The sequence below is a fragment of the Dromiciops gliroides genome, chromosome 2 (genome assembly GCF_019393635.1).
Source record: "Dromiciops gliroides isolate mDroGli1 chromosome 2, mDroGli1.pri, whole genome shotgun sequence".
Lineage (NCBI taxonomy): Eukaryota > Metazoa > Chordata > Mammalia > Microbiotheria > Microbiotheriidae > Dromiciops > Dromiciops gliroides.
In genome coordinates this window covers 460017585-460035924 of record NC_057862.1, presented here as the reverse complement: position 1 = coordinate 460035924, position 18340 = coordinate 460017585, and the positions used below count along the sequence as shown (strand labels likewise).

The following is an 18340-nucleotide window of genomic DNA, read 5'->3' as shown; positions in this document are numbered from 1 at the left end:
TGGGGCAGCTAGATGGCACAGTGGATAGAGTACTGGCCCTGGAGTCAGGAGTACCTGAGTTCAAATCCAGCCTCAGCACTTAACACTTACTAGCTGTGTGACCCTGGGCAAGTCACTTAACCCCAATTGCCTCACTTAAAAAAAAAAAGAAAGAAAGAAAAACACTGAAGAATTTGAGCAGGAGTGCGATATGGTGAGACCTGTGTCTTAGGAATTTTAATTCCAAAGCTGCAGGGGGTTGGACTGGAGAGAGGAAGTATGGAACCTGGAATACCAATTAGGAAGCCACTGCAATAGCCCAGGCTTAAAGTGATAAAGACCTGAATCATAGTAGTGTCTGTGTGAGTAGAAAGAAGGGGTTGGATGCAGGAAATATTGTAGGAAGAAAGGACAAGTTTTGGCAAATAATTAGATATAAGGGAGGACAAAGGAAGAAGGAAAAGTCAAGGATGGCCCTGGGATTGGGAACCTGGGTGACAGGAAGGATGATGGGACAGCTAACAGAAATAGGGAAGTTTGAAGGAAGGATGGGTTTCAGGGGAAATGTGAGCTCCATTTTTTACATACTGAACTTGAAATGTCCATGAGACATCTAGGTGGAAATGGTAATAATAAAAATTTTGGAGAGAGATTAAAGATGAATATGTAGATTTGGGAGTTATCTACAGAGAGATGACAACCCAAGGGGACTGGTAAGATCCTCAAGAGAGTTTCCATAGAGTGAGAAGAGGGTCCAGCATAGAGCCCTGGGACATACTACACTTTAGGGGTGACATATGGATGATAACCTGGCAAAGGAGACTGAGAAGGATCTGTCAAAAGGTAGGAAGAAAACTGGGACATAGCTGTGTAACAAAAGCCAAGGGAGGAGAAAATATCTGGGAGCAAGAGGTCAACTAGAATGAAAACTGGGAAACATCCATTAGGTTAATAGTTAATAAATTATTGATAACCTTGAAGAGGGCAGTTTCATTAGAGTGGTGGCACTGGAAGGCAGATTGCAAAGGGGTGAGAAGTAAGTGGTAGGTAAGGAAATGAAGGCAATGAGGATAAATGGCCCTTTCTGGGAGTTTGGCTGTGAAAGGACATGGAGATATAGAATGAAAGCATGAGATTGTCAGGGTCAAATAAGGATTTTTTTTTTTAAGGATGGGAGAGGCATGGGCAGAGTTGTAGGTAGCAGGGAAAGAGTCAGCGGATAAGGATATATTGAAGGGGCAGCTAGAAGGAGCAGTGGATAAAGCACCGCCCCTGGATTCAGGAGTACCTGAGTTCAAATCCGGCCTCAGACACTTAACACTTACTAGCTGTGTGACCCTGGGCAAGTCACTTAACCCCAATTGCCTCACAAAAACAAAAAAAAGCAACCAAAAAAAAAAGGATATGTTGAAGAAAAGAAATAAAAGGGGAAGCTCTCAGAGGAGAGCTTGGGAAGTGGATTGAAAGCACAAGTGGAGAGGACGAGGCTAACTCTTTCTTAGAGACTTTAGAGACTGGAACGAAGGAGGAGAAACTGGAGGATGATGCAGAAGGGCCTTCAGGAGTGACAGAGGGGAGAAAAAGAGCTCTTGGATGATGGCTTCTATTTTCTCAATAAAACAAGAACCCAAGTTCTCTACTAAAGTGAAGGGGCTAAAGGGGGCAAAGTGAGCTTGCAGAGAGAAGCTTTGGGATAACCAGTGTGGAAAGCACAATAGAGGGTCAGTCATGGAAGATCAAAAAGGATTGCCATGAAACCAGCAGAGCCAATAACATAAACGTGTAGCAGACACTGTTGGCAGTTATGTTTTTCACCGAATGGCAGCATGTAAGTAGGAGTAGAGGAAAATGGCAGGAGGAGCACCCAGGGCTAGGGTGTGACAAGACATTGCATGTGATAGGATGATCGGGGACAGGAGATGCAAGAGTAGAGGATAGTGTATGATTGGAATGGCTCACCATCAGGTCAAGAGTGTGAAGAGAAGAAAGTGAGGCCAGAGCTGTGGTGATGGACTGGGAAAACAGGGAGGAGTCAAAGAACTGGAGGTCATGAGGAAGATGAAGAATAGATATAGGAGGAGTGAGAAAGACATGAAAGGGTAGGGGCTTGTGGTTTCAAAGAAGAATTTCAGAGCTATGGATCAGGGTAGTAGCACTGGGACAGGTGATGGTGAGATCAAGGGCATGACTGACCTACCTAGGGCCAACTGAGTTCACAAAGTAAAGCTATAGTTCATAGAAATTGGAGACTGATGAACTGAGAAGCTTAAGTGTCCTAGGGGCCACCCTCATGTGTGTTTAATTCTCTAAACTTGTTAGAGTGTTAGGAAGACTATGATCCAGGTACTAACTTCTTAAGAAATGAAGGGAAATTACAAGGAGGTCAGCAAATGACTTTGACAAAGATTGGGTGATATGGATGGGTTGAGTGAATCTCAAAAGAGAGGTTGTTAAGTGATGGCAGCAGAGGAAGGGTCTAGAGGAGGCAGTAGAGAGTAAGAAATATATTTGAGAGGAGGAATACCCAATAGTGGGGAGCACTGCCAGGGATGCAAGGTCTTCCAAGAAGGAGGGAGAGAGAGAGAAGTCTCACTCCAAACTCACAGCTCAACAATGCCATGGATCCAATGCCTGGTCAGATGCCTCTCACCTTTAGCTACATGGCCTCGATGTGGGGTTTTCAGGGAGTGGAGGGGGGCGGAAAAAGAGACTGACACAGCTGTGGCGATGGATGGGGAGAAAGCTGAGGGGACTCTGCCCTTGGGAGCCATAGCCTCAGGACAGCTGAAATCAGAGCTCTAGACTCTTTGCCCAGGTTGCTTAGGGAGGGCACCTTCCCTGAGCCAGGACTGCAGTTGCGTCCAAAGGCTATTTTCCCCTGTGTTTCTCCATCTACTTGGGGCTCAGTTCTTTCTCCTACTTTAGGGACCCCACAGTGCTCACCTGCTGACAGAGAGCTACGGGCGAGTTTCATCAGAAGCTGGTCCAGTTGACGGAAACTCTGGAAAACCTCTGCAGAGTGGGACCGATCTCGGGCCTGGCTCACTGGATCATCACCCTCAGTGCCATACAGCGTCAGGTAGCCGGCTCTGGTTGGCAAGGCAGCATCATAATTAGTATGAACCAAACCTCACCTTCACTCTGGGTCAACATTCAACTCTAAAGCCCTTTGGCATATCAGGAATCAAACACTTCACCATGTCCTAACGCTCTATGTTCTAGACTGCTCTGGCAGTCTATGTTCAATGTCCTAAAGTCCCTTCTACCTCGAAAATTCTGTTTTTTATGCTAGGTTCTCTTCTAGCTCTAACACTCTATCTTCTTTCTTCTAGTGTCCCTTTCGGATATGACATTTGATGTTTTCGGTTTTAAGGTCCCTTCCAACTCTAACATTCTGCGTTCTATGTTCTAAGCTCTATTTCCAACTCTGGAATTCTATGTTCTAAGGTTCCTTCCAGTGATAACATTTTATAGAAAAATCACAGAATTCACAGTTGCAAGAGACCTCAGAGATTATCTAGCCCAACCATCTCATTTTATTGGAAACCGAGGTTGAGGGAAAGGAAGTGATTTACTAAAATCCCTTCTGGCTCTAAGAATCCATCCCTTACATAGATATGGTGACTTCAGTTTTTCATAGAGTTTCCACATCTACCTTCTCATTTGATTAATATACAAGCTTTACCTTCCATTCCCCTTCCCAACTGCCCATGCTGTCAAGTTGCCCTTGTCCACCACAACAAGGATAGGGATGCATTAAAAAGAAACTCACCTGGGGGCAGCTAGGTAGCGCAGTGGATAAAGCACTGGCCCTGGATTCAGGAGGACCAGAGTTCAAATCCAGCCTCAGACGCTTGACACTTACTACCTGTGTGACGCTGGACAAGTCACTTAACCCTCACTGACCTGCAAAAACAAATAAACAAACTCACCTGAGCATAATGTCATAGGAAAACTGGAACAGTCCTGTTTCCTGCCAGTCTGTGCCCATGTCCTCAGCATCCTTCAGTAGGACATTGCAGAGGTTCTTAAACATGGCTCCAGTGAGGGCCTGCAGGTTCTTGTGGAGCAGGGTCCTGGAGAAGTGGAGAAGTGGGGAATCACAGGATGGGACTTGGCTCCAGTAACCCACTGATGACAACCCTAAGAATGATCATGGCCTACTTTATGCTGCTTTCTAGTTTAAAAGCTTTTTCACAGCCTGTATCTCACTTATACCCCACAATAGCCCAGGGAGGGGGGCAAAATAGGGACCATTCTTCCCATTTTACAGATGATGAAACTGAAGTTGAGAAAAGGGAAGTGACTTCCTGATAGTCACACAGCTAATAAGTGGCAGAATGAGACTTGAACTCAGATCTCCTGATTCCAGGTCCAGTGCTTTTCTGGGAGGGGAGGGAACAGTAATCAATCATTCAGCAATTATCTATCATGAATGGTACTGGGAATACAAAGACACACAGGCGACAGCAAATGTTGAGTGGCTAAAAGAATTCTCTCCCTTTCCCAATCCCAAACTGATCATTCCTCAGACACTCACGGTTTCATCTTCGCTTTCTCCAAACCAGGATCATAGTTGGTCAGCTGGATATCAAAAATCTTCTCCATGAGGAAGATGGCATATTTGTGGAAGTCCAACTTGGAGCTGGACTCCCAGACAACTGTGTCATATGAGTGAGGGTCCAGGAGGACTGTGATAAACCTTCCTGCCACGAGCACCTGTGGAAGTCAGTGCAGTCAGAGATCAGGGGAGCACAGGATTTAGAGTTAGAAGACAGGCTTGGAGACCATCAAGCCCAACCTACTCATTTTACAGGTGAGGAAACCAAGAGTGAGAGATGGGGGTGGGATGGGGATGACAAGGCAGAGGCAAAATTCAAACCCAGCTCTTCTGACTTCAAATGCAGTGCTTCCTCTCCTGGGTTAGTTCCTCTCCTCTGTCAGTATTCAGTGAGACATACGGAGATAGTGAAAGAGGCAGAAGGGAACTGGGCCCTCATTGGACATATCAGGATGCTCATGACAGCAGCCATCCCACATGTTCTTTTCTCTCCTTAAGCCTCCCCTATTACCCTCTGCTTCATGCTTTTAGCCAAGGGAGGAACAAACCTCATAATATACTGAGAAAATAGAAGCCATTCTAGGCATGGCTAGGTGGTGAATTGGCTAGAGGATGGAACATGGAGTCAGAAAGACCTGAGTTCAAATCCAGCTCCAGGCACTTATTAACTACATGACCCTGGACAAGTCACTTAACTTCTTTGTGCCTCAATTTCCTGATCTGTCAAATGAAGATAATAATAACACCTTCCTCCCATGGTTGTTGTGAGGATAAAATGAGATGTTAGTAAAGCATCATATATAAAAAAGCACTATATAAATGCTAGCTATTCTTACCATCAGTTCCCTCTTCTCCCCTCTGTAGATCTCAGAACTCCTTGACCTCATCCCTTCTTCTATCCCCCTTCATACTAGTCTTTGATAAAAAGGTAGCCCTTCTTTCTAAGACCAACTCTTCAACTCTTCTACATGTACCCTTGATCCTATCCCCTCCCTTCTTTTCCTCTCTCTCTCTGTCTCCTTCTCCATTTTTTCTCTTCTCTCTAATATTTTTGGGTCCCTCCCCCCATCTATTAGTTCCTTCTCTGCTGCTTACAAATATGTCTTTCTCTCCGATCCTTAAAAAGTCTTCACTTGGGCAGCTAGGTCGCACAGTGGATAAAGCACTGGCCCTGGATTCAGGAAGACCTGAGTTCAAATTCAGCCTCAGACACTTACACTTACTAGCTGTGTGACCCTGTGCAAGTCAATAACCCCTGTTGCCCCACAAAAAAAAAAAAGTCTTCACTTGACTTTACCATCTCCTCAAGCAATTAGCATCCTATATCTCTCCTCCCATTCACAACCAAACTCCTAGAAAATGCTGTCACCTTGGTGGCCTCTACTTTCTTCTCACTTCTTAACCCTTAGCAATTTGGATCCTGACTTCAATGCTCAACTGAAATTCCCCTCTCTTGAGTTATCAATGATCTTTTTCCTTTTTGCGGGGACAATGAGGGTTAAGTGACTTGTCCAAGGTCACACAGCTAATAAGTGTCAAGTGTCTGAGGCCGGATTTAAGCTCAGGACCTCCTGAATCCAGGGCCAGTGCTTTATCCACTGTGCCACCTAGCTGCCCCATCAATGATCTTTTAATTTCCCACTCCAAGGACCTTTTCACAGTCCTTATTCTTAATCTCTGTCCTACCTGCATTTGACACTGTGTACTACCTGTCAACTACTCCTGGAAAAGTCTTCTCTCTGGGTTTTTGTTATGCTCTTCTCTCTTGGTTCTCCTGCTGCCTGTCTGACCACTTCTGTTCAGGCACTTTTCTGAGACATCATCCCTATCATATCCTCTTACAGTGGGTATTCTCTAAGGATCAATCCTGGGCTCTCTTCTCTTTCTAGATTCTTGATTACTTCTTCAGTTCCCATGAGTTTAATTTTATCACCTCAATGCAAATGGCCCTCAAGAGAGAGTCCAAATAACCTCATATCCAGTCCCATTTCATATTTTGAAATCAATATCTGATAGACGTCTCAAGCTCAATATATCCAAAATAGATCTCATTATCTTTCTCCCCAAACACAATCCAATTCTATTCTATTTCTGTCAAAAATGGGAGAGGGATGTTCTTCCAGTCACCCTTGACTCCTCTCTCTCCCTCCCTCTTCCTCACCCACACCCATATCGCCAAATCAGTTGCCAAATCTTGCTGTTTTTTTCTCACATCTGTCCCCTTCTCTCTACTCACACAACCAACCACCTGAATTCAGGTCATCATCACTATTCCTGGATTATTTCAATAGCCTCTTACTTAGTCTTCCTGGCTCAAGTTTCTCCCTTCCCCCATCTATCTTCTACACAACCTCCATGTTGACTTTCCTAAAGCACAAGTCTGATGATGTTACTCCCCTAAATGCCAGCAACTTCCTATTAACTCTAGGATCAAACACAAAACTTGTCTGTTTGGTATTTAAAGACTTTTACAACTTGGCCTCAACCTACCTTTTATTGTTGTTTTGTCATTTTCAATCGTACTACTCTTTGTGACCCCATTTAGGTTTTCTTGACAGAAATACTGGAGGGGTTTGTCATTTCCTTCTCCAGCTCATTTTACAGATGACGAAACTGAGGCACACAGGGTTAAGTGATTTACCCAGGGTCACACAACAAGTAAGTGCCTGAGGCTAGATTAAAACTCAGGAAGATGAGTTTTCCTGACTGCAAGGCTGACACTTTTTACACACTGCACCACCTCGCTGCCCCAACCAACCTTTACAGCCTTATTATATATTATTCTCCTCATACACTCTATGGTCCAGTCATATTAACCTTGATGCTCCTCAAACTCAACACCTTATCTCCCACCTCAGTGCCCTGGTTATTCCCCATGCCTTAAACACACTCCTTCCTCTTTTTCACATCTTAGATTCTATTTTCCTCCAAAGCTCAGCTCAAACTCCACCTTCTAAGGGAGACTTTTCTTGATCCCTGTAAGTGCTAGTCTCTAAAGCATTACATTGTACTAATTTTGTATATACTTATTTCAACACATGTTATTTCTCCAGATATAAAGTAAGTTTCATTTTTGTTTTTGTAACCCTAGTGCCTGGTATTGTGGGAGGCATTGAATAAATGCTTGTTGATTAATTGATCTCATGGTGAGACCCTAGGTAAGCCACTCCTTCTCTCTATCTTTAGTTTCCTCATTAATAAAATGGAGAGGAGACTGTGAGCCCTTGCAGCCCCCTCCAGCTTTAACATTCTATGATTCTATGAAAGAAAGGCTTAAGCCATGACCACTCAAAGTCAGGTGAAGGTCAGTGGGAAGTTCCTGGGGTGGAGATAACACAGGCATTGAGAAACAGGACAGCCCCCTGGAGCTCAAATCAGGAAGACCTTGGCTTGACTCCTGCTTCAGACACTTACTAGCAGTGTGACCCTGGGTAAGTTATTTAACACCTTTGGGCCTTAGTTCCCTCATCTGTGAGATTGGGGAGGTTGGACTTGACTTCAAATGTCCCTTCCAACTCTAAAACTATGATCATACAAGTCTACAGAGTCTACAATTTGACACCGATGATGGTGAGCTCCTGGCAGCATGAGTTCGATGAAGCCACCTCTCCTGCTCCTCCCAGAAAAACAGACTTGGAAAGGTTAGTTCAACTACCACCTCAGGCAAGAATTTCTCTACAGAAAGCAGCCTTCTCTTGGATTCTTCCCATGACGAAGATCTTAGTCTCTTACTCCTCAATCCAACCTGACTTTGAACCTCCTAGATTCCTCGTTCCTTCCCCATCTTGGCTTTTATGATGCTAAGAAAGAAAAAAAAATCCGTCGCTTCCTTCTTGGGGAGGAGGTTTTTGTGGCAAAGAGGGTTTGCAAGAAGAAAGGTTGTGAAAGTTGAAATAAGAAAGCCACTTGAAAACACTGATTTGAAAGGCCTTGGTTAAGGACTCTCAGGTTATTCAATAATTACCATCCAGAGCAGTCCTAGGAAAAGACCTTGTGAACTAAACTGGTTTGCAGAGGCTGGCTCCTTGGCTAATTATAATAATAATGTCCTACATTTGTGGAACACGTTAGAATTTCCCATGCCCTTTTATAGCCATGATCTTCACAACAGCCCTAAAAAGACAGGACAGAGACTGTTTCCATCTGACAAATGAGTAAACTGAGGACCAGAGAAGTGACTTATCCACTGTCACTCTATGAGTCAGTGGCAGAAGCTGATAACACCCCAAGTCTTGTGACTCACCATCCTTCAGAGGAAACAGTATTGTGTGAGGGAGTCCTGAAGATACCCAGCAGGAGGGCCCAACCTCACAGAGAAAAAAAACCAGTCCTACTCCTTCCCTCCCTTCCCAAAGGCATACTCACAGTAAAGATGTCCCCGTGTTTCCGCTCCATCCTGGAGAGGAATTGAGCTGCATCTTTGCCAAACTCTGAGGCATGGCCCAGCCAGGGAATGAGGCCTGGATCCAGAGGGGGCTCACCAGGTTTCCTGGAAAACCCAGAATATAATAAGCATCCAGTGAAAGGGAACAGACAGTGGGACAACTCCACAAATATTTGTTAAGAGCCCACCATTGACAAGGCCCTGGAGACATAAAAATAAGAAAGGACTGGGGGGCAGCTAGATTAACATTACGGTGGATAGGGCACCAGCCCCGGATTCAGGAGGACCTGAGTTCAAATCCGACCTTAGACGCTTGACACTTACTAGCTGTGTGACCCTGGGCAAGTCGCTTAACCCTCATTTCCCTGCCAAATAGAGAGAGAGAGAGAGAGAGAGAGAGAGAGAGGAAGGGAGGGAGGACGGGCATAGTTCTTGCTTATAGTCTAAAATAGGCACCATGGGGTAGTGCTGGGTTCAAATCCCAGATACACAGCTTGCTACCTGTGTGACCTAAAACAAGTCACTTCACCTTTCCCAGTCTTAATTTCTTCAACTTCAAAATAACAAGGTTAGAGTAGGGCTTTAAGCTCTGAATCCTCTGATCCTAACAGAATCCTGAGGAGAGGAAGGGGCTAAGACATTAGAGCCATAATGTAAATAGAGCAAGTCAACCAAAACACGTTCTAAAGAGAGAAAGGGGTTATGACCCTAAGACACCAATAAGGAGACCACCTTCAGTAGGGAGTGGTGGTGACAGGGACTGCTGTATGGGCAGACAAGGGAATCTCATCTGGTGTGTGGTCACTGGAGCAAGGAAATGGACCCTCTGATAGCTTCCTATTTTAATTCATTCTTCTTGCTAACTAGATGCTAATCTCTGCTGGTTTTACTGTGATGAAGGCTTGAGAATTCTTTCAGTGCCCCCTGAATTCAGTGTGCCCTTGGGCAAAGTCATAGTCACTCTACCTTAGTTATGACATGAACACAAATAAGTAAGATATGAGGTTGAATGTGATGAAGGCAAAGGAGAAGCCCAGGCAAAATGCTAGGAGAAATGTGAGAAAAAAGAAATTATTTTCACCTAGAAAGGAGTAGGGAGTAGAAAAGGCCTCATAAAGGAAATGGCGTACTATCTGCTTTGGATCTCAAAAGAAGGAACTTCAAATGACAGATATGAGGAAAGAATCTATTCCAAGGATTCCAAGGAGATAGTGTTTGCAACAGGATGGAGGTCAACAGGATGTGAGCAAGGGATGCATGCAGAGTGAATGAAGGGAGAAGCACAAAATCATGCTGAACTGGTAGCTCAGAAGCAGATTGTGAAGGGAAGAGTCAGTTTATATTCAATTCAATAGACACTGGGGAGCCAGTGAAGATTTTTGATCACAGGAGGAGCATAACCATAGCTGCACACTGGAACAATTGCTTAGGCATCAATGTGAAGGACGGACTAAAGAAAGTAGACTGAAAGCGGGAAGAATATGCTATACTTGTTAAGGAGGAAAGAGATGAGGGTCCAAACTAGGACTCAGAAGAAACAAAAAAGGGGCAGCTAGGTGGTGCAGTGGATAAAGCACCTGAGTTCAAATCCAGCCTCAGACACTTGACACTTACTAGCTGTGTGACTCTGGGCAAGTCACTTAACCTCAATTGCCTCACCAAAAAAAAAAGGAAGCAAAAAAAAAAAAAATAACCAGATGTGGCTGGATGTGGAAGATGAGGGAAGAGTCAAAGATATCTCCAAGGTCACAAGACTGGCTGACAGAGTTGATGATATCTAGGGTCCCTTCCAACTAAGAGGGTGCTAGTAAATGTTTAACAAGTGGCTCTCTAGAAAAAGAAATATGCAACACACTTTTAAGTTTAATCAGCATCATTAAATTAGTCATTTAATTTCCATCCCTTTCTTAAGACTAGATAATCAACAAAACAATAAATCAATCCCTGAGTTGTAGTATTTGCCAATTTCCAAGAATGCTCACACTGAAAATTTAACAGTTGGCTCTTGGGAACCCATGTGAACCTGCCCCAGCAAATACCTACTTTCAAATCACTATTCTATGAGTCTGTGACTCTGTGACTCTAAAAGTTATGTCATAGAGGCATCATGGAGTAGTGGGTAGAGAGCAAGCCTCAGAGCCAAGAAGAACTGGGTCCCACTTCTATCAATTACTGACTGTAATCCTGGACAAATGGTTTAACCTCTCAATTTTCTAGGCCACTCTCTAAGATACCTCTGCAGAGGTGTCACAGCCTGCATGGACGGAGGGAATTTCACCATGTAGGAGTTCCCTATACCAATGAAATCACAGGTCCAGTTTCCATCCCTAGCCTAAGAGCCCCAAGAGATCAGAGTTTTTTTAAAATCCCTGTGAATTGGGAGTGGTCAGAAAAGACTTCCCAGAGAAACCGGAATTTGAGCCGAGCCTTGAAGGATGACTAGAACTTCCATAAGTTCCATCAATAAGGAGGGAGGAGAGGAGAATGGCAGGTACACCCCATGTACAATGTACACCAGAGCAGAGTGAACCCCAAATAGAGCTGCCCCAGCAGGGGAGGTGTGGTCATGGTGAGGCAGCAATCATCTTTCCACTCCCTGTTCCTTATACCCTAGCCCATCCCAAAACTACAAAGACAGGATTAAAGCCCAAGTTTGAGTCTCCATAGACTCCTATGACAGGGGATGGTAGAGATACTGACAGGCTCAAAGTAGAGCAGCAGGAAGACAATGAAGCTTGCACTGCCTTCATCTGCAAGCTTCCAGTTGTCTAAGATGGATACAGCTCCTCTGTGATGAGTAATGGGAACTGGTGAAAATGCTTTGGAGCAAGACTGACAGGTTCTATGACTGATTATGTGAATCACTCCATTCACCTCTGAGAATCCTAGAACATTAGCGACATACAATGATACTAGAAGGCACTTTAAAACACAGAACAAGGGGTGGCTAGGTGGCGCAGTGGATAAAGCACCGGCCCTGGATTCAGGAGTACCTGAGTTCAAATCCGGCCTCAGACACTTGACACTTACTAGCTGTGTGACCCTGGGCAAGTCACTTAACCCCCATTGCCCCGCAAAAAATTAAAAAATTAAAAAAAAAAAAAACCACAGAACACAAAATGTTAGGACTGAGAGAGATCTGAGAAAATAGAACATAAAATATTGCTCCTGAGAGGGTGCTTAGAACCTAAAACATAGAGTTGAAAGGGACCTTAGAACATAAAATATAAAATGTTAAAACTGGAAACAAAATGAATGTCCATCAATTGGGAAATGGTGGAACAAATTATGGTATAGGAAGAAATGGAGAAGCAGTTAGGTGGCTCAGTGGATAGAGTACTGCCTCTAGAGTCAGAAGGACCTGAGTTCAAACAGGATCTTAGATACTTACTAGCTGTGTGATCCTGGGCAAATCACTTAACCCTGACTGCCTCAAAACAAAACAAAAGAAGAAAAGGAATAAATGGAATACTGGTACCCATGTGTCTTCTACATGGGGAAAACCCAAGTGGATAAAGAATGCCTATGGTCCAGAATGTGCAGCCCAAAGAAAGACTTGGTCCTTCAGGACATACACAAATACTCAAAATAGATGACAAGCAGGGCACAGAGTTGAATGGGAAGAGAAGAGTGGATTTGATCTTAGTATCTTAGACTTAAAAGAACCCTCAGAAGTCATCCATCCCAACTCCCTCATTATCCATTGGAGAAAATTGAGGCCCATAGACATGAAATTAATTGCTTGAGGTCACCCTCTTAATAAGTATGGGAGGCAGAATTTGAACCCAGGCTTTCTGATTCCACAGTGAGGGCTCTTCCCTCTGTCCCACATTGGATTGTCTTTGAAAAATTAACCAATGCTTTTGATGATTATCTCCCCCCTCCAAGCTTCTCCCTGAAACAAAGGCCCATTCAAATCCGGCCTCAGACACTTGACACTTACTAGCTGTGTGACCCTGGGCAAGTCACTTAACCCTCATTGCCCTGCAAAAAAAAAACACAACAAACAAATCAACAACCTTCAAATAATGCCATAGGAAACAAAGACCCATCTTTTAAAAAATATGTTCTTCCAATGTTGTTATATTGCTGCTAGTCATGAAATACCACAGTCTCTGAAGAATTTAAACTGAAGGTCACCAAAAGGATAATGGGAAGGCACATGGTGGGTATAAGCTGGTTGCAACACATTACCAATGAAGGATTGTGTAGGAGAAAAGATATCGGAGAGACAACAGCAAAGGATATCATTAAGGAGGTATGTGCCTGGAAAAAGAGATGGGCCAGTCACTTGGCAAGAACAAAGTGGGTAGCCCACATATTCTACTAGGAGCTATACAATGTCAAAAGAATGAGAGGAAGGCCCCTAGTGAATAAAGTGGAGGGAGGATTGACAGGAGACTATGGATGAGAAATCTACAGGATGGACACACAGTGATCTGTCTCACTGGAGGGGGAACTCACATCCATGAGATAACAGATCTGTTGAAGTGTCACAAAAGAAATGTGTATACAGAAAACAGATGTGTGGGAACTAGTAAACACAAAGCAAAGGAAGAGGATAATAACATCCACCACAACTACAATAATATAGATGAAGATACAGAATTAAATACATCAGAAATCCCATTAGTTGTAATGGTCCTATGACCAGCCTTGTTTCCAGAGGCCTAACAATGAAATACATTTCTCTCCTCTCTGTAGAGATGTGGCAGGCAATGGGCACAGGATGCTGTGTTCACTTAGACACGGTTGTGTCTGTTGGTTTTACTTTATTGTTTCTGTTTGTTATAAAGGAGGATTCTGTTTGGTATTTAAAAAAAACATCAATGAAACATTTTGAAAGAAAAGAGTAAAAATACACAAACTATTCTATTTGGAAAGATCTTTAGGACGTGGAACACAATGTCCGAACAGGAAAGGAGATTAGAACATGGAATACATAAAGTTAGGGCTAAAATAGAACTTGAAGATCACCAGTCTAATTCCCTCATTCTACAATAGGGAAACAGGCCTGGAGAAGGAAAGGAGACGCAGCTCTGAACTGCTGGAGTTGCTCACCCTATGGCTTGCTTCTGAAAGCCATATTTTCATGGAACTATAAGCTTGGAATGCCTTAGGACAATGTTCTTAAACTGTAACTGACTCTGGGGGTACTGAAAAATTTGAGAACAGTAAACAAGAGAGCTAATTGTGTATGTCCAGCCCTTTTCCTTTAAAACTTCAGTTCTGATGATAATAACCTCCATATGAGGAAACTGAGGCCAAGAGAAGGGGAGTAATTTGCTGAGGGTCCCACAATTAGCTAGAGGCAGAGGCAGGACTAAAAGACCGTTATGGTTTCCAATGGAGGGGGAAAGTGTTTATCCCCCCACACACACTCAACACAGCTTAGAAAGGGGCTTTCACATCTTTCCATCTGGTTGGCACCCAGAGTGTTAACTTCCTTCTTGATATGGGTTGGCCCCTTAGGAGAGCTGGAAGCCTCCAGTGGAGACAAGGTATTATTTCTGGCTGAGACTATTTCCTATTCCTAAAAAAATGTGGAAAATGCAACCCAAATGCCAAGGCTAACTTATTGACAAAGGTAGGAAGTATTGCCAGCCATGGGCAGATCCAAGCTGGCAGCCTAAGCTCAAACGTTGGGAGGAAGGGGCCCCCACTCCCTGCCACCTTGAGAGCCCTAGTCCAGGCCTCTGACACATCTAAGCAGTGAACTCAATTTCCAGCCCTGGGTGTGGTGAGCGGTGAAAGCCAATTCTATTTTAGGGCCTGTGGTTTGTGGCTGGCCTGTCACTTTCCCTTACTTGCATTGGGAATCAAGAAGCAAATAAATCCCCAGACACAGGAAAACAATCTCCTGTCCCCAAAGAGTAAAGAAAACAGTCAACAAGAGAGAACTGCCCCCAACTTGGCCTCTCCCATGTGTTAGACTTAAAAGGGCCCTTAGAGATCTTCCACTCCAACTTCTCTCAATTTACAGGTAAGGAAATGGAGGCCCAAACGAGTGAATTGACTTGCCCAAGGTCACAGAGCAAGTCAGTCTCAGAACCAGGATTCAAACTCCCGTTTCCCAAATGGAGATCCAAATGATCCAAAATGCTTTCTACAACACTCCCCTGTGTGGCCCCTCCCCCCTGGCAGTTAGTGGGTTTTAGGGTACAGTCCTCAATGTAACACTCTTGTGACTCAAGCAACACTATCTGTGGCACTCTTCAACCTAGAATACCCTCTTTTTTAAGCTTTGCCTACTCATATTGACCTATTTTTCAGAGCCCAGCTCAATCCCACCCACGGGAAAGCTCTAGGAAGCTTTCCCTGATTCCCCTTAGCCCCAGGGATTATTCCCTGCTCTGACTGCTTCATTTAATGTCAGTGTCATACAGTTTGACCCAGATTGTCGGAATTGTGTCTGTTCAGATTGAATGCTGCCCCACCCCGCAACTGTGAACTCAAGTGAAAGGCAAGTATTTTCTGTGCCATATTCCTCTTTGCATACCCCCTGCCCAGGGGAAGAACACAAAGCTGGGCAGAGGGAGGGCCCTGTGAATAATAATAATAACTCACATTTATAACTAAAGTTTGAAGAATACTTTACCTACATAATCTCACTGGAACCTTAGAGCAGCAACCCTACAAAGTAGGTGCAATTATTAATCCACTTTACAAAACATAAAACTGAGGGTCAGAGAGGTTCAGTGACTTGATCTGGGTCATACAGCTAGTAAGTGCCTGCTGTAGGATTCAAATCCACAACCCGTGTCCTGAACCCGTGTCCATTATGCAACACTGCCTCCTGTATTGTGGGATAGGGAAAAAAACAAAACAAAAAGGATCAGCCACCTACTTTTAAGACTTGCTGATAATCTGAATCTCTTCAGCTAAAACACAGTGGTCTCGGAATCTGAAGACCTCTATTGGTATCTCGGCTCTGCCACTCTAACCAAGGCAGATAACTTGGGCCTCAATTTCCTTATCTGTACAACGATATTAGCACTACCTACTTCCCACGACAGTTATGAGAAGAGTGCTTTGTGAGCCATACCATCTTACTGAAATTATCATCCGACCAGAGTTTTAAAGGAAAAGTGCTGGATGTACACAATTAGCTCTCAGTTTCCCATGCCAAGGACACTAAAGACGGACATGACTCAAAAGAGAAAAATATGTAAAAATGTTTCGAACTAGATAGAAATAGAACTTGTCACTAGTATGGAAAGGAATCCCCAGGAAGGAGTTGGATTGTTGGGGGAGTTTACACTTTGCCATTAGACAATCCACCAACAGATAACAAGAGCTAACTTGTTTGATAATGGGACCCTGGGTAACAACAGGGTGTGACTGTCCCATAGGGAATGGAGGCACTCAGGAGGATAAAGGAGGTGTTTTGTGTTGCGTCATTTAAAAGAAAGATCTGGGTTCCTGAGACATCCTGGGACAGATTTTGGTCAATGCAGCAGGAACTTGAAAGTCTGGAATAAAAAGTGTGTTGAATTGCTGAACCCAAGTAGGATAAGAGAACACATAGGAAAGTTACAGGTTCAACTTAATCTCTTTCCGAGATCATAGGAGAGTACATTTAGACTTGGAAGGAACCGTACAGGTCATTTAGTCCAAACTCCTCATTTTTTTTTAACAGATGTTAAAACAGATTGTTATAGTTGGAAGAACCGCAAGAACGTCCAATATAAGGGGGCCCAAGCTGAAAGGGGCCTTAGAACATAGACTGTTAGAAATGGAGGGAGCCTTAGAGAGCATTTAGCTCCGCTCTCTCATTCTATAAATGAAAAAACTAAGGCCTAAAGAAGGTAAGGGCTAAGTGGCAGAACCAAGCTTAGAACGTAGATCTCCTGACTCCTGGTCTATTGTTCTCTGCCCTCTGGTTTTCCTGGGCCTGGTGCCTCAGCCCCAGCAGCCCCTGAAATGTCTTTCCATTCCTGATCTTTCGGCTTGCTCTACCTGGTATACCAAGAAAGGGCGTCTCGTATTTTCTTTCCACTTGGAGCTCCCCAAGCACTGGTAACTCCTGAAGAATCTTTGATTGACAGAACAGTAAGGGAGCCTGGAGGCCATTTAGCTCACCCCCCCCTACCCCCACCCCATATTCCAGACGTGGAAACTTGAGTCCTTTCTACGAAGTTCTCTCCAATGACCAAAGTCACACAGATATTAAGTAAGAAAATAGAATTTGGAGCTAAGTCCTCCCCACTCCAGATATGGGGCTCTCTCCACATCAGCAGACTTAAGGCCAGGAGTCTCTCTAAAGACTGCTGGCGTGGGACTGTGGGTTCTCCAGTCATGGTCTCCTTTCCTAGGGGTGCATGGGTCCCCTTTCCCAGGGATCCAGGGTTCCCCTAGGGCCTAGTCAGTATTCCCCTCCCCTTACTAAAAAGCTGACCCTCCTTTTCGGGGAACTCTCAGCATCTTCCCCTGGGAGACAATTCCGGCTTTGGCGCCTGGGTATCCCGCATCAGACTTGGTATCCTGGGATCCCGGGCTCCGTGGCGCGGAGCAGGAATCTCGCGGGGTAAGCGACGGAGCGGGGAAGCGGTTGCACTCAGGGTGCAGGCAGTGAGGCCGTAGATGTCTTTGGGTCGGTGCACTCACCTCATTCGCCGGCGGGACAGGAGCAGCAGCACAAGCAGCGCAGCCAGCAGCGCGGCCAGAAAGAACCACGGCATGGTTGGGACCGGACGAAGACAGTGCCTGACGGCAGGTGAGAGCTGGGGCTGCGGCAGCCCGGAGTCTCTTCCGCCCGCTCCTTGCCCCGGACCCTCCCGTCTCTCCTTGAGCTGAGACGGTCGGCCCTGCGCCACGCGCCGCCCCCTCCCCGCCCCAAGGAGGTGCGTGCCTCCGAGGGGCGCAGGGCGGCAGGGTTTCCTTCCCGAGCGGGGCCCCAGCCCCTATCCCACTGGGAGGAACTGAATAGTCCAGCTCAATTCCACCAACACTTATTAGGCACCTGCGGTGTGCCAGGTTCGGCGCTTAATAGCTCTGAGGTTACACAAAGAGATACCACAGTCCCTGCCTTCAAAGAGCTTACTAATAGCGTTGAAGCCACCGGTTTCCTCATTTCCAAAACAGGTTTTTGAGAGGGTCCCTGGAGGAAAGGGTAGGATTTGGGGGTGCAACTTTTAGGAGACTTCCATTCTCATGCTATTTCCTTGGAGGCAAGAACCTCTGTGCTTATTACAGCAGCCCCACTCCCCACCGTCGCAATTTCCAGTTTTACGATGGTCTTCCATCCGCAAATAGAAGCTAGGATCTAGCTGCTCTCCCAGCCTGCAGAAGAAAGTGCATTTGCTACCGTAATATGAGCTTTTAGCTCCCCCGCCCCCCACCCAGCCAACCACTCTTCTGTAGTCAGCAAAAAAAAACACAAACAAAAACAAAATAACGGTGGAAGGAGTAATGGA

At 44.9% G+C, this 18340-nt stretch overlaps 1 protein-coding gene across 1 annotated transcript in view; it reads right to left on the bottom strand.

Annotated features, from left to right (window-relative positions):
- PTGIS (prostaglandin I2 synthase) overlaps nucleotides 1-17691 on the bottom strand; it is a 60375-nt gene extending 42684 nt beyond the window's left edge. Inside the window, exons 1-5 of the mRNA XM_043980864.1 lie at nucleotides 17532-17691; nucleotides 8906-9029; nucleotides 4520-4698; nucleotides 3912-4055; nucleotides 2923-3068 (exon numbers count right to left, since the gene is read on the bottom strand). Of these exons, the coding sequence (XP_043836799.1) occupies nucleotides 2923-3068; nucleotides 3912-4055; nucleotides 4520-4698; nucleotides 8906-9029; nucleotides 17532-17605 (667 nt within the window). The 5' untranslated portion in view covers nucleotides 17606-17691. The remainder of the gene's footprint in view (nucleotides 1-2922; nucleotides 3069-3911; nucleotides 4056-4519; nucleotides 4699-8905; nucleotides 9030-17531) is intronic.
- Between the last annotated feature and the right edge of the window lie 649 nt (nucleotides 17692-18340).